Source organism: Capra hircus, chromosome 6 (genome assembly GCF_001704415.2).
Source record: "Capra hircus breed San Clemente chromosome 6, ASM170441v1, whole genome shotgun sequence".
Lineage (NCBI taxonomy): Eukaryota > Metazoa > Chordata > Mammalia > Artiodactyla > Bovidae > Capra > Capra hircus.
This window is the reverse complement of record NC_030813.1, coordinates 4,395,998-4,413,270: the sequence shown is the minus strand read 5'-3', so window position 1 is coordinate 4,413,270 and position 17,273 is coordinate 4,395,998. Positions and strand designations below refer to the sequence as shown.

At 41.2% G+C, this 17,273-nt stretch overlaps 1 protein-coding gene across 1 annotated transcript in view; it reads right to left on the bottom strand.

The window, feature by feature from the left end:
* Positions 854-17,273, bottom strand: part of QRFPR (pyroglutamylated RFamide peptide receptor) — a 54,388-nt gene continuing 37,968 nt past the window's right edge. The window contains exons 2-6 of the mRNA XM_005681259.3: positions 15,407-15,565; positions 9,624-9,685; positions 4,164-4,399; positions 1,998-2,095; positions 854-1,254 (exon numbers count right to left, since the gene is read on the bottom strand). Of these exons, the coding sequence (XP_005681316.2) occupies positions 854-1,254; positions 1,998-2,095; positions 4,164-4,399; positions 9,624-9,685; positions 15,407-15,565 (956 nt within the window). The remainder of the gene's footprint in view (positions 1,255-1,997; positions 2,096-4,163; positions 4,400-9,623; positions 9,686-15,406; positions 15,566-17,273) is intronic.

Sequence of the window (17,273 nt, the reverse complement as noted above, 5' to 3'; positions counted from 1 at the left end):
TGAAAATAAAAGTTTTAAAAATATAAATATTTGATATAGCTAGATTGGCCTAAATATATTATGTGCTTAGTCACTCAGTTGTGTCCAATTCTTTGTGACCCTATGAGCTGGAGTCCACTAGACTTCTCTGCCCATGGGATTTTCCTGGCAAGAATACTGGAGGGGCTTGCCTTTTTCTTCTCAAAATATATTATAGTCAACTTATGAATGAGGATCCCAGGAATATTCTTCTTTTGATGAAAGAAACTAGCTACAAAACAGGGACATGTGAAAAGTTGAATAGGGTTGAGGTCAAGTCTCAGAAAGGAAAAGAGAACAGATATGGGGCGGGGCGGTACCGAGACATGAAGAACTACAATAATGCTTCAGAACTTGGGTGCTTCAGAATGCAAAGTGCATTCCCACTGCGATCTCATTTTGTTCTGGCAGCAACTTCCTGGAGTTGGAGGAACCACCCCAGTTTATGCAAGAAGGAAAGGAGACTTCAGGAAGTTGAGTGGCTGGTCAGTCATTACAACCACGGTGACGGGTGAGAAGCTGAAACCCAGGCATCTGCCTCGAAACCTACGCTGTCACTCTGCTGTGTCTTCACTGTCTTTGGCTTGACGATTATTGGACAGACTTCATTTGCAAGAGACTATCACCAACCTTCAATCATACACTAAAAATTACATTATAGTGTTCAATGATTAAACGTAAGAAAAACAATACAAGGGTTAAGCTATATCATCCAACTTAGCAATAGATGGAAAGCCACATTACACTGAATGTGTAAAAAGCAAGTCTTTAACTTTTGCTCAAAATAATTTTCAGATTCAGCTATGAATAGCATGAATTATGAAGACAGTTATAATTAATGCCCACTGCCTAGACCAGAATTCTCAGAAAGTTCAGAATTGAAGAGGGTAAGGTGTCGTTTGAGATGTTTCTTCTCTTCAGGTTGTTCAAACAACTTGACTTCAATGTTGCCATCACTGAAGGCTTCTGCTTTGGTCTCCTCAACTGGGTTCTCTTTCCGGGAAAATATTGCTTTCTTCTGCATCATTGTAATCCCTGAATTTCCATGCCTTCGTGCTGGGGATAAGGTTTCTTTTACAATGCAATAACAAACTGCAGATAAAAAATTCTTTTTGAAGTTTTCATTCATAAATGCATAAACAATTGGATTACAGATGGAATTGGAGAATCCAATTACTTGCACTATAGCAAAAATCATCTTGATTGTAACATCATCATATTCCTTCTCAAAGTTGCCTGAAATAAAAAAGTAATGCTTTAGAATGGATATTTGTTTGAATGAACATAAGACAACATTTTTGTTTATCTTCCATCTTTATGAAACAGTTACACTTGTACAACTATGTAAAATTCTCTGTGAAAAATTCTCTAAGACTTTGGGGAGAGCCATCTGATGTCTGAAGGAGACCCACTTTTGTGATGTGTCCTCCTTGCTAGAGAATCTAGGCTTACCAGCCCAGCGCATGTTAAAGGGCTTATTGCATTTCAACATGATTTCAAGCTCCACATAAACTGGAAGATTCAGTCACCCTTCAAATGTCCACTTGTCTTATAGAAACACGAACATCTGAGAACCATGTTAAGGTTCAGATTATCAGAGATGATATATTAAGGGTCTAGCTGAAATCCTAGGTGTTATTAAATTCATGTGGCTCAAGTGAGGGTTCCAAATAGGGAACGCTCACAGGATGTCACACCTCTCCCAGGGTTTAAATGGCTTAGGGAGACCAGACGGCATAGCATGGGAGATGCATCTCAAACATTTTTCTTCATCTTCTATAATTACTAAAGCTTTGATAATACTCATATATAATTACCCATCACATAATGATCTGGTTATCTTGAAAACTTGAAAGAAACCTAGTAAATGTTTGCGATTTGATTACCCAAGTGAATGGCTAAACATTTCAATGATTCACTGTCCATTGTAGCAGGGAATGAACCAGAGCTTCCGTCAAATGAGAAGGACAGTCACTCACTGTATTCCATCATCATGTGAACAATGTGGAAAGGTGCCCAGCACACGGCAAAGAGAGACACCACTGTCACCATCATAACAACAGCTCGCTTCTTCTTCCTGGGTCCACAAGGATACACTGTATCAGTTAACTTTCCCTTGGCAGATGTGTCAAGTCTAGACCTCTCAGTGATAATTTTCACATGTAAATGAAGCTCGTGCATGCTCAGTCTCTTCAGTTGTGTCTGACTCCTTGTGACCCTAAGGACTGTAGCCCGCCAGGCTCCTCTGTCCATGGGATTCTGCAGGCAAGAATGCTGGAGTGGGTTATCATGCCCTTCTTCAGGGCATCTTCCCGACCTAGGGATCAAACCTCTCTCTCTTGTATCTCCTGTATTGCAGGTGAATTCTCTACCACTGAGCCATGAGGGAAGCCTCTAATGAAGCTCATGACAGGCTAACTGTGAACGGTTTATCGTCTTTCCCCATTGTTATTACCCTCATCCCTATATTTCTCATATTACAAATATCCTTAAGATACGTGCTCGTTATGAGCCTAGCAGCATGCTACATGCTTGGCACAGATTAATCTTCCTGACAAGCCATTGGACAGATGCAGGAACTGAGGCACAGAGGAGGTTAAGTAACTTGCAAAGTCAGATGGCTTTGCAGATCAGAAAGTTGAGAATTTAAACTATAAAGTTTAGTTTGGATTTAAACATAGGCAGTCTAACTTCAGTGCCAAAACTCTTATTCATTTTATATCGAAGAACACTCATGCCTGTGATAGAAAAATATGGGAAGTCCTGAGGACAGAATTAAAATGTAATCTTAATGTAACCAGGGATTCAGTTTTCTCTATTAGTCACGTAAAGGAGATTAACGTCTGCAAAAGATCTGCACATTTTCAAATTTTAACGAGTCGCATTCATCATTATCTCAACGTGTTAGCCTTTTCTTCGGAGGAAAAGAGAGAGCTAAATCAGCAATAAGTCCCAAGATGCTGAACAGTCTAGTACCCTGTTCATGGAGCCGAAGTACGTCTTTATACAAATTGGGCACTAGAGGTCGCTGCACACTTGAAATGATAAACTTCGTCCACCCCTAGACTTTTAAGCTGGTGTCATGCAGTGTAGGTTATAAAATAAACCAAATGGCCCACAAGTACCATAGCAGTAACTGTGTTTTTAAATTTCTGTTAGTCCATATGATCAGAAAGTAAAGCCCTTAGGTAAAAATAAAATATAAAATAATAATTAAAAATAAATACCATACTCTCACTTCCAAAGAACTTTCATACGTATCATCTCAGTCTTTTTAGCATCATTCTTTGGGTGTGTATGTGTGCATTAGTTGCTCAATCGCGTCGACTCTTTGCGACCCCATGGACTGTAGCCTGCCAGGCTCTTCTGTCCATGAGATTCTCCAGGCAAGAATACTGGAGTGGGTTGCCATTCCCTTCCCTAGGGATCTTCCCAACCCAGGGATTGAACCCAAGTCTCCCGCATTGCAGGCAGATTCTTTACCAACTGAGCCAGCCATCAGGGAAGCCCCAAAATAAAATATAAGAAAACAATTTAAAATAAATAACATACTCTGGTTTCCAGAGTATTTTTATACATATCATCTCACATCGTTTAGCATCATTCCTTGTGTAGGAGGAAGTATGGATGGATATTTTGATGCTTTCTGGTTGGAGAAGGAAATGGCAACCCACTCCGGTACTCTTGCCTGGAAACTCTCATGGATGGAGGAGCCTGGTGGGCTACCATCTATGGGGTCGCACAGAGTCAGGCACGACTGAAGCGACTTAGCAGCAGCAGCAGCAGTACATATGAGGAAAGTTGGGGGCTTGGGAGTAAGGAGATTTATCCACATCAAGTGGCTGGGAAGCAGCAGAAAGAGGAGAAAGTCACAGCAATTTGTATCAACGTGCAGATGAAACTATAACAATTAAAAAAAATTCAGGCAACTATCTGTAACAGTGACCTTCCCCTCTGACTTGGGAGCTGGCGATCTTGCTGTTTCTTTCTGTCATATGTAAAATCAAAAGTTCAAAGTCAGCGCATGTGCTCAACATAAATTACCAGTGATACTTTGATTACATTACCCAGGCATCTGAAATCTCTGGCTACTGTCTCTAAAACAGGTGAATGTTTTAAACAGGTGAATGTTCCATGCAACACACCTGGCTATTTTTGACATTTCTTTTCCATGAATAGTTCGAAGCACAGAGCCATCTCCAACTCTTTTCTTTATCCAAAGTTCATAGCCAATCTTACTGTACAGGATAAGCATCACCATGAGAGGCAGGAGGAAGAGGATGACAAGGATGAAGGTGGTGTAGATTTTCTGGTGCACAGGGCTGCTCCACTCTTCCAAGCAGCACACATGTTCTTTCTCATATAAGAAGTCATACTTAATCTTTAAAACAAGTGTAATTCAGTTAGAAGAGCCAGAGGCAACATCAAAGCACGCAAAGCAACCAAGACTATTGCTAGGCAGGCTTCTGACAATGTTCACTGTGGGTGGATATTTCAAATGAGATACAATTTTGCTGCTTCTTTTGTTGTGAAGTGTGTTTTCTCGCCTTCACTGCTTAGATTCTTGACAGTTTGATATTTTCTTTTCTATTTTAAATGGAATCGAGGTCCATAGCCTGTTCATTAAAAAAAAATCTTTTCCACCTTTTTACATGATAGTCCAGGAAATGGCAACCCACTCCAGTGTTCTTGCCTGGAGAATCCCAGGGACGGAGGAGCCTGGTGGGCTGCTGTCTATGGGGTCACACAGAGTCGGACATGACTGACACGACTTAGCAGCAGCAGCAGCATTAAATTTTCAGTTGAGTGAAAGAAAGAACACTAGAATGACCAAAGTATGCAAGAAAAAAATAGTTTATTTTAGCATGCCAGCTAGTTATGCTGCATGTGTGCTCCATCATTTAGACCCAGCCGACTCTTTGCGACCCCCCCCGGTGGACTGTAGCCCACCAGGATCCTGTGTTTATGGGATTTCTCAGGCAAGAGTCTTGGAGTGGGTTGCCATTTCCTTCTCTAGGGGATCTTTCCAACCCAGGGATCAAACCCTGTCTCTTGCATCTCCTGCACTGGCAGGCAGATACTTTACCACTGAGCCACATGGGAAAGCAACCAGCTAGTTTGCTGGTACATGAGTTTACTTCCTCAATTGTTGATGAGATCAGTTTTGACAAGGCATCAGACTTCTTCCAGTTGAACAAGTACCGACAGTCTGCATTTTGTTTCTGAACTGGAAATCTGTATTTCGCTACTGCTGTTTCAGATGGTAGTGATCGTGCTGTTCGCAAAGATTTTAGAGAGGAAACTTGTAGCTTTTAGATTTTGAGATGAATGAGAAATTAGGATTCGAACTATTGCCAGTGTACTAATATTCAGACCCAACTATAAGCCTTTGAGGTATATATTATACAGAAAGGCAATTTCTATTTATAAATACTATTTCTAAGAGACTGACTTATGAGTTCAAAAATTAATAAAAACAATTAGAATTTGTTGCTGTTGTTTAGTCGCTCAGTCACGTCCAACTCTTTTGCCACCCCATGTACTATGGCCTGCCAGGCTCCTCTGTCCATGGGATTTCCCAGGCAAGAATACTGTACTGGAGTGGGTTGCCATTTCCTTCTCCAGGGGATTTTCTTGATCCAGGGATCAAACTCGTGTCTCCTGCATTGGCAAGTGGATTGCTTACAACCAAGCCACCAGGGAAACCATAGAAAATGCTAATATGAGAAAAACTAAACATTTAAAGTACATTCAAAAGTCATATATCTGGATAGTAGGAATTAAAGTTAGAGAACTGATCAAAATTCTTATCATCTGAGTCACTCTGGAGCTTTACAGATGAGGAATACTTAAGCCTTAACACATATTTCTGCCTCCATTCCCAGAGTATTATCACCAGTCTTCAAAGTCAACTGAATGGTGGTGGGGGCAGGATGGGGGGAGGTGGGAAGCTTTCTGGTATTGTTATCAAAAGTATGACAATTCAAGTTTTGATCTAGATATTATTTTTCAAATGTAATGAGGAATGAAAGAATTAAACAATAACTGCAAGGTCTGTACTCCCTGGGAAGAGGATATGAAGGTGAAACTTATTCTGACTCATGAAAGCATAGCCCACAGTGGGGGTCACATGCTGATGCATTCTAAAGCACAAGGAGAGGCTGCCAGCCTCTGAACTCTGCACGTTCCCCTGGGGACAAGCAGAGACCTTCCGAGGGTGTGCTCAGATGGTTTCATGGGAACCAATTTCAGACCTTCTATGTCCAAACTCACAATTCTCCAAAAATCTCACTGCCTAAGAGAATGTGTGGGGTGGGGTTGAAGTGTCATGTATTCCAGTTCCTTTTTCATAATCCTCCTTCTTTCAATCTTCACAAGTCCTATCTCTCACCCAACTGCAATCTCACTATGGACCACCAAAATAAGAGGTGGTCCAAACTATGGATGTCAGTGAAGCTCCCGTGATGCAAGGCACCATAAATCCAGGACAGGGTTTTGTGCCTTTCCCTGTATTAAATGGATTTCTATTCAGGGGAAACGACATTAGGAAAAAAAAAAGGTGTTTTGACAGGTGATGAGATGTTGTGAATTCCCATTATCCGCATAGTAAAGGGGAGAAGTGATGATAACTTTAACTTGACCACCCTGTTGCTTCCAGCCCCTGGAAGCTGTCAGATACATCACTCCTGGGAGAGAGGGCAGTAGGAGGAAAGCAAAGAGAACATCAGTGCAAATGCCGACATCACTGGTGCTTCATTTCAGCCGGAGGAGCAATTAAACCGTCTTGCATGCTTGCAGTCTTGCTAATAAATTTAGGAGTGAGAAGGTGGCCGTGGGAGAGCATATTAATACATTTACTTGACTTGAAAAATGAAATCATACTTGACAGAAAGCAAATCTGATTTGGCTGGTCCATCTGACAGAGAGAACTGGTTTTGCCAATTAGATTTAATTAATTTTCTACAAATTAAATGAGTTATATTTTAAAATATATTTAGAGCATATGATAAAATAATTTTATTTTTTAAAATGGACACATCTCCTTGTGTTCTATGAGCCAGAATTAGACTCCCTATGGGAACTGGGTTGGGTTATTTTTAAAGGTATGGGCTTCCTGCTGGAGATAAGGGCAGCCTCAGAGAAAGGAGTTGGCCATGTCCAACTGTGTGTGGAAGCTTAAAGAAGGGAGTAGCCATTGGAAGCCCCAGGGATATTATTTGCGAGGAACCCATGAAATCAAGAATCAGTCATGAGAAACAGTAATATGCAGAATAAAGGGATCAAAGCTCCTCTCCATACCCTAGGATTCTAGGCCTAAAATGGCTCAAACTGGGGAAAGGAAGACATCTCAAGTTTATTTGAAAGTATGGACTTGAGGGATTGTGGCACTGGACTGGATATTTTGATAAGGGAACTAATAATATTCAGTGACCAGTTACTGTTCTTGTGACTGAAAGTGACCAGAGGTATTTTATTCTCTGAATGACCACAAGAGTTCCAGGACCCATTCAAGGCTTCATCCATCACATTTTTAGAGGTGGTAAGAGACAGAATAAAACTGCCTTCTGTTGTTACCTGTGCAGTCAAGCTCATTTATATACAGGTTGCATCGAACATCAAAGTGAAAAGTGAAAGTGTCAGTCGCTCAGTCGTATCCGACTCTATGCGATCCCATGGACTGTAGCCTGCCAGTCTCCTCTGTTCATGGAATTCTCCAGGCAAGAATACTGGAGTGGGTAGCTATTCCCTTCTCCATGGGATCTTCCCAATACAGGAATCAAACTTGAGTCTCCTGCACTGCAGGCAGGTTCTTTACCACCTGAGCCATGAGGGAAGCCCTAAGTCACGTGTTACAATGCACTCTTGCCTGAGGGCTCATTTGATATCCTTGCCAGGGGAACACTGAATATCCAGCAGTTTCTGTTTACCTACACTAATTTAAAAAGGTACAAAATATAAGTAATTTAAAAAATTATCTTAGAGGCCATGTGAGCAACCCCCCTAGTGTCTTTGAAGACCACTGTCTACACTAGCCCTCCCAGGGAGGACACATCCAACTAGGCCCCAGTAAAGAGACCAGGTCACCAAAAATGGTGCAGTGTTTTCTTCACCGTGAATCACCACTGCAGGCTGGGCCCAGCTGACAGAGGTGTGAGGGGAACAGAAAGGTTTATCTTTATTATAAAGACACACACAGACACCACCTATAGAAAGTTATTAAGAATCAAAGATTTAAGATCATTCTCAGGTCACAAATTAATGGCTTACATGTTCCAGTTCAACTATTTGTCAGTGACTAAGAGGCAGTGGAAGTGCTTATGAAGGAGAATCAACCAATAAGTAGATAAATGGTTAACATTAGAAATGCAATTCAAGACTACAATGAGGTACCATTTCACACCAGTCAGAATGGCTGAGATCCAAAAGTCTGCAAGCAATAAATGCTGGAGAGGGTGTGGAGAAAAGGGAACCCTCCTACACTGTTGGTGGGAATGCAAACTAGTATAGACACTATGGAGAACAGTGTGGAGATTCCTTAAACAACTGCAAATAGAACTGCCTTATGACCCAGCAACCCCACTGCTGGGCATACACACCAAAGAAACCAGAATTGAAAGAGACACGTGTACCCCAATGTTCATCGCAGCACTGTTTATAATAGCCAGGACATGGAAGCAACCCAGATGTCCATCAGCAGATGAATGGATAAGAAAGCTGTGGTACATATACACAATGGAGTATTACTCAGCCATTAAAAAGAATACATTTGAATCAGTTCTAATGAGGTGGTTGAAACTGGAGCCTGTTATACATAGTGAAGTAAGCCGGAAAGAAAAACACCAATACAGTATACTAACGCATATATATGGAATTTAGAAAGATGGTAATGATAACCCTGTATGAGAGACAGCAAAAGAAACACAGATGTATAGAACAGTCTTTTGGACTCTGTGGGAGAGGGCGAGGGTGGGATGATTTGGGAGAATGGCATTGAAACATGTATAATATCATATATGAAATGAATTGCCAATCCAGGTTCAATGAATGATACTGGATGCTTGGGGCTGGTGCAGTGGGACGATCCAGAGGGATGGTACGGGGAAGGAAGAGGGAGGGGGGTTCAGGATGGGGAACACGTGTATACCTGTGGCGGATTCACGTTGATGTATGGCAAAACCAATACAATATTGTAAAGTAATTAACCTCCAATTAAAATAAATAAATTTATATTTTTTATAAAAAAGAACTTAAAAAAAAAAAAAAAGAAAAATCTAGAGCGAGCATCAAACTCTTACGATGAAACAAGACACTGAACACCACCAGGAAAGGCATGTTTCTGCTGGCAGGCAAATGTAGAAAGTGACCCTGGAACATTTTATTTTAAGCATTAAAGTCTTAACAATATAAGTTCAAGGAAGAGCTGAAAAAAGCAGAGAAAACTATCTTGAAGCAAATTATTTTATTCCACTTGAAAAACCTCCAGTGAAAAAATTGAGATCACACAAATTCGCTGTGATGTGCTTGCAGGGAGGAGAATGATCGCAAGTAAGAGGGGTGGAAAAACATTCCAACAGTGTGAGTACCAATCCCAGCCCCCAGTCTACCTCAAGTCGTTGCACATGCCACATGGGCGCTCCCACGATGACAGCCACCAGCCAGACCAGCCCTGCAAAACGTTAAGATCATTAGAATGCAACTCAGCAAAGCAAAATCCACCTGCACTTAATTCTCTAACCATAAAGACTCCTTATGTTCAAGGGACAGCATAATTTTTTCCCTGGCGCAGGGCAATGTTCTCCTCACATTTTCCACTCTACTCTCCAAATCCTCACTGGAGCATAAAGAACAGACTTTTGGACACATTGGGAGAAGGAGATGGAGGGATGATTTGCGAGAATAGCCAGTGGGAGTTTGATATATGCATGACACAGGGAACCCAACCTGGAGGGAAGGAGCGGGGCGGGAGGTGAAAGGGGGGTTCAGGAGGGAGGGGACACGTGTATGCCTATGGCCAATCCATGCTGATGTGCGGCAAAAACCATCATAATATAAATTATCCTCCAATTAAAAGTAATTAAGTAACTAATTTAAAGAATAAAAAGCTGTTGCTGGATAAAGCTCAAATTCCTTAAAAGGGTCCCGGAGGTTCTCTACAATGTTGCCTGCCTCTCTGTGTCCTGTGACATTTCTGTCCACTTTCTTCACGCCCGAGTCCTTTCATGAGGAATTTACAGAATTGGTCTCAGCTCCCATTTCCCTTGGCAGGAACAGATTGGGCACCTACTGTTTGTTTGTTTGTTGAATGGATGAATAACATAAACATGATAGAGTGAATCCTCTAGAGCTTCTTAAAGTTGAAATTATATTTATTTTAGGCATAATTATATGAGCATTATTTTCTTGTTTACAAAACAAACATGTATAACAAAAAACCAGAGTACTTCTTCCAAATTTCCCGTTTTCCATGAGTTTGTTGAGGGGATTACTTCAATGATGCATTCCTTAGCAAAGAACAAAAGAGAATCTTAACGTACCAGGGCAAGGCCAGAACCAAGAGCACGGTTTTTGAAGAAAGTTTCCCAGCTCAAACTCTGCTTGCTCTTTCTGTATTGAGTGGGGGCATTTAAAAAAAACACTGCATTGCTGTAGATCTCAAGGAACTGAGACCCACTTAAACTGTGATTGGAATTTATTATAAAGATACACACGGACTGACACCACCTACAGAAAGTTATCAAGAATCAGTGATTCCAGGTTGCCCTCAGGCTCACAAATCATTGTCTCTATTTCTGTCCCCCACTCTCTCTTCATTGCAACACACAGCCATTCTGTCTTAGTCCAATCATTATTTTATTATGTTAGCTCGTATCCAATCATTTTTCCAGTCTTTAGTAGAAATTCTGGAGGCATTGAGCCTACCTGGCTTAGCTCATTACCAGTTCTCTTGACTCCACTGTCTACTCAGGGATAGAAGGGCAATAACTGGTATAATCTACGCAAGTAAGCCTAGCAGGTTCTGCCAGCTGAGGAATGGGAGTGGGGGATTCATCTAGAGGGCGGACTCAGTGAGGGGGCGGACCCAGTGAGGGGGCGGACCCAGTGAGAGGACAAGGCTGGTTTCCCGAGTGACAGAGACAGAGGAAGACGTCAGTCAGCGCTGCAGGAAAGCCTCCTGGGGAGATGAATCTTCTTGATTTAAACGTTTTCTGTCTCCTATGACTTTTTTGAGTAGGAACTGACTTGGCTGCCTATTATCAACTTTGCCTACAAATGTCAAAACTCTCTTTCCTTCTCTGTCTTTTTAAAAATAACTTCCGCCCTCCAAGTATTTCTTTCCTAACCCTCTTTCCCCACCCACATGCTGTTTTCAGATGTTCTGATGGTGGAAACATGTCAATTATTAAAAGCCAAGAGGTCTTTGAATTCTTTTTCAGGGAGAATGTGACATAAATTTGAAAATAACTAACAATTTTTCCCTCTATGGGCTTATCTATTCAGTTCAAACTATTTCAAAGACTTTAGTGTAGCAAAACCTTCAGGAGTTCTTTCTGTAACTCTACTATCCCATGCTGGCTAAATTCTTACAGCAGAAATAAATGTTTACTCATTCCTCTCAAGTGAGATATTAGTAAAAATTGCTGTCTTTGATTATCATATTAGTTGTTCTGAAACCTCTGGTTATTCAGCTATAGTGCATTCAAATCACTGAGAACCACACTGAAGTTTTAAATGGCTCAATTATAATTACCAAATAAAGAAATTTTTCCATTTCACTGTGCTACGCTTTAGGACATTGCTTTTGGTTTACATACATCACAGGATACACGGTGATTCAGAAATGGTTACAGCAAGCTGGGGATTCAGGAGTGCCTGAAGCACAATTAGGATGTGAATGAAATCCATCTTTGTCAGGCTTCTCCAGCACTCGGGACCCAGTGTCCTCACAGGTCCTGCCGCCTTCTGCTGCTGTGTACTCCACTCTGAGACCCGTCTAGGCAGCACCTGTGTTCCCCACTCTTCTAAACACACCTTCCTGGCCTCTGTCAAAAACTACCTGTTAACACATTAAAAAGATCATACACCATGACCAAGTGGGCTTTAGCCCAGGGATGCAAGGATTCTTCAATATCCGCAAATCAATCAATGTAATTCACCACATTAACAAATTGAAAAATAAAAACCATATGATTATCTCAATAGATGCAGAGAAGGCCTTTGACAAAATTCAACATCCATTTATGATAAAAACTCTCCAGAAAGCAGGAATAGAAGGAACATACCTCAACATAATAAAAGCTATATATGACAAACCCACAGCAAACATTATTCTCAATGTTGAAAAATTGAAAGCATTTCCCCTAAAGTCAGGAACAAGACAAGGGTGCCCACTTTCACCGCTACTATTCAACATAGTTCTGGAAGTTTTGGCCACAGCAATCAGAGCAGAAAAAGAAATCAAAGGAATCCAAATTGGAAAAGAAGAAGTCAAACTCTCACTGTTTGCAGATGACATGATCCTCTACATAGAAAACCCTAAAGACTCCACCAGAAAATTACTAGAGCTAATCAATGAATATAGTAAAGTTGCAGGATATAAAATCGACACACAGAAATCCCTTGCATTCCTATACACGAATAATGAGAAAGTAGAAAAAGAAATTAAAGAAACAATTCTATTCACCATTGCAACGAAAAGAATAAAATACTTAGGAATATATCTACCTAAAGAAACTAAAGACCTATATATAGAAAACTATAAAACACTGATGAAAGAAATCAAAGAGGACACTAATAGATGGAGAAATATACCATGTTCATGGATCAGAAGAATCAATATAGTGAAAATGAGTATACTACCCAAAGCAATTTTACAAATTCAATGCAATCCCTATCAAGCTACCAGCAATATTTTTCACAGAACTAGAACAAATAATTTCAAGATTTGTATGGAAATACAAAAAACCTCGAACTGCCAAAGCAATCTTGAGAAATAAGAATGGAACTGGAGGAATCAACTTGCCTGACTTCAGGCTCTACTACAAAGCCACAGTCATCAAAACAGTATGGTACTGGCACAAAGACAGACATATAGATCAATGGAACAAAATAGAAAGCCCAGAGATAAATCCACACACATATGGACACCTTATCTTTGACAAAGGAGGCAAGAATATACAATGGAGTAAAGACAATCTCTTTAACAAGTGGTGCTGGGAAAACTGGTCAACCACTTGTAAAAGAATGAAACTAGATCACTTTCTAACACCGCACACAAAAATAAACTCAAAATGGATTAAAGATCTAAATGTAAGACCAGAAACTATAAAACTCCTAGAGGAGAACATAGGCAAAACACTCTCCGACATAAATCACAGCAGGATCCTCTATGATCCACCTCCCAGAATTCTGGAAATAAAAGCAAAAATAAACAAATGGATCTAATTAAAATTAAAAGCTTCTGCACAACAAAGGAAACTATAAGCAAGGTGAAAAGACAGCCTTCTGAATGGGAGAAAATAATAGCAAATGAAGCAACTGACAAACAACTAATCTCAAAAATATACAAGCAACTTCTGCAGCTCAATTCCAGAAAAATAAACGACCCAATCAAAAAATGGGCCAAAGAACTAAATAGACATTTCTCCAAAGAAGACATACAGATGGCTAACAAATACATGAAAAGATGCTCAACATCACTCATTATTAGAGAAATGCAAATCAAAACCACAATGTGGTACCACTTCACACCAGTCAGAATGTCTGTGATCCAAAAATCTGCAAGCAATAAATGCTGGAGAGGGTGTGGAGAAAAGGGAACCCTCCTACACTGTTGGTGGGAATGCAAACTAGTACAGCCACTATGGAGAACAGTGTGGAGATTCCTTAAAAAATTGCAAATAGAACTGCCTTATGACCCAGCAATCCCACTGCTGGGCATACACACTGAGGAAACCAGAATTGAAAGAGACACATGTACCCCAATGTTCATCGCAGCACTGTTTATAATAGCCAGGACATGGAAACAACCTAGATGCCCATCAGCAGATGAATGGATAAGAAAGCTGTGGTACATATACACAATGGAGTATTACTCAGCCATTAAAAAGAATTCATTTGAATCAGTTCTGATGAGATGGATGAAACTGGAACCGATTATACAGAGTGAAGTAAGCCAGAAAGAAAAACACCAATACAGTATACTAACACATATATATGGAATTTAGAAAGATGGCAATGATGACCCTGTATGCAAGACAGGAAAAAAGACACAGATGTGTATAACGGACTTTTGGACTCAGAGGGAGAGGGAGAGGGTGGGATGATTTGGGAGAATGGCATTGAAACATATATACTATCATGTAAGAATCGAATCTCCAGTCTATGTCTGACGCAGGATACAGCATGCTTGGGGCTGGTGCATGGGGATGACCCAGAGAGATGTTATGGGGAGGGAGGTGGGAGGGGGCTTCATGTTTGGGAACGCATGTAAGAATTCAAGATTTTAAAATTAAAAAAAAAAATAAAGTGGAAGAGAATGAGAAAAACAAAAACAAAAACAAAAACAAAAACTACCTGTTGAAATCTACTTGCTTCTTACCTCAGGATGACAGCTGACTAATCTAATGAATATTAATATGGAGATGACACTGACCGATTTTAGATCAGCTGTGTGCCTGTGTGCGTTAAGTCGTTTCAGTCATATCCCACTCTTTGCAACCCTATGGATGGTCGCCCACCAGGCTCCTCTGTCCATGGGATTCTCCAGGTGAGAACACTGGAGTGGGTTGATGTGCTCTCCTCCAGGGTATTTTCCTGACCCAGGGATTGAACCCGCATCTCTTATGCCTACCTGCACTAGTAGGTGGGTTCTTTACCACTGCTGCTGCTGCTGCTAAGTCGCTTCAGTCGTGTCCGACTCTGCGCGACCCCACAGACGGCAGCCCACCAGGCTCCCCCCGTCCCTGGGATTCTCCAGGCAAGAACACTGGAGTGGGTTGCCATTTCCTTCTCCAATGCATGAAAGTAAAAAATGAAAGTGAAGTCGCTCATTCGTGTCCAACTCTTAGCGACCCCATGGACTGCAGCCTACCAGGCTCCTCCGTCCATGGATTCTCCAGGCAAGAGTACTAGCACCACCTTAAAAAGTTAGGAACAGCAACTCAGGGAAATCTGAGAGGAGAGATTTTCAGTGCTGAGCTAAGCCTCAAGAAGAGAGGGGAGGGGAGCAGTAAGTTCGGAGATGACTGAAACCGTGAAATGACACCCCAATGCCTACAAGACAGACAGGAGTTTCCTCCTCTAGTTCATAAACATGGTTCACGTTACAGAAATTCTCTTTGTTCTGTAATGAAGCACAGCTTTAATGCTGCCAGGGGCATGTCCTCACCCAGCATTGTGAAAGCCCTTCGGTTGGTGTACTGCCACTTCATTTTAAAAGGATGCACCAGCCCCTGGTGTCTCTCCACAGCAATGCAGGTCATCGTGAGGATTTCTGTCACGACAGCGGTGGACTGGACAAATGGCACCATCTTGCAAATGAAGGCACCTGCAGCAAGGAACCAGGACAAGTTAAGCGGCAACAGGAATAGAAGTGTTATCTCTCTTTGTCATTATCACAGTGAATTCATTCTGAGCCTCTGTTTAAAAGTTTTATGACTATAATTACACAGTAGATACAAAATAATTGCGAAAGTTTGTACTGGATGATATTTTCTTTCCTTAAGTGGATTTCAAGTTACTAAATGATGTGTAATTATGTATAGTGGGGTGATGAAAGGACAAGTAAATATCTGGCCATTGACAATAAGCAGAAGAAAATCAGTGTGACCCTTCCTTGAGAAAAAGCAAAGTTGGTATTAACTGGTTTCTTGGGGTCTAAACCACAAAGTGGTTCTTGATTCTTTCTTCCTTTTTGGTTCCCTGTCAAATCATAACAAAGGGAGAATTTTCACCAAAGTCTCTCTGATTTCTTCTTTTATCTTTTACTGTCCTTTGACCTCCTGTCCAAGACTTAATATGCAGATTATACCATTATGCTCTTCACTGATTTCACATTCTCTAATGCAAAGGTCTCCAAGTCTGCGAGCATACTTCATTTGATATACATAATATTTTAAATAAAAATATCTGGATGCATTGCCCACATTTATAAATTTCTTACACTGTGTGTCCAGCCCCCTCACCACTGGTATTTGTAAGATACAGTCTGACATTTCTGCTCTTGAATCCACCCTGCTCATCAATACCAAATTAATTACTTTGAACTATCTGAAAGGCAGAAGCTCAGGGAGTATAAAAAGTTGGAAGAGACTTCAGTCCACTTGCTCAAACCAGAGTTCTTCTTTTCACCTCCTCTCCCAAATGCTCTGCCTGGCTCTGCTTAGAGACCTAAGGAAGCCCTCCTCGCTGGCACATCCTCACTTCAGGTCTTCACATATCTTTTCCTTCTGCTTGGAATGTTCTTCCCCAGGAGATTATTCCTCACACCTTTCACCGAAGTCTTTGCTCAGATGTCACCCTCTCAATGAGGCTGACCTACTTGGATAAACCTGTTGTCACGACAGCATGTCCCTTGCCACCTCCTCTCATTCTACACTTTCCCCATAACTCTTCCAATTCCAACGTGCTATGTAATTTACTGACTTGCTTTATTGTTTATTGAAAGTTTCCCCAGCCCTGTGCATGCATGCTTAGTTGCTTCAGTTCATGTCCGACTCTTTGTGACCCTATGGACCTTAACCCACCAGGCTCCTCTGTCCATGGGATTCTCCAGGCAAGAATACTGGAGTGGGTTGCCGTGCCCTCCTCCAGGGGACCTTCCTGACCCTGTGTCTTCTCCTCCTCCTGTGTCTCCTGCATTGGCAAGTGGGTTCTTTACTACTAGTGGCACCTGGGAGAACCTTCCCCACCTGTACTAGGATGCAAACACTCTGAGAGTAAGGGTTTTTGTCTCTTTTTGCACTGACATGTTCTAAGCACTGAGAATGGTACACAGAAGGCTCTCAACTGACATTCACTGAGCTAAAGAGGATGAGTGACTAGCAAGCTCTTAACCTTGTTAAACTGACATCATTCAACTTTGGAGAGGCTCTCGCTGGGAAAAGGATCTTTCAATAATTTCATCCACTTCTTTAATTTTTCTTTCTGAGAGTTTTAGAATTAACCAACTACCTTTCCCAAAGAGCAACTCTTCATATATATAAGAGATACTTTTATGTCACACTTAAACATCTTTTCCAGTTGCCCCAGCTACT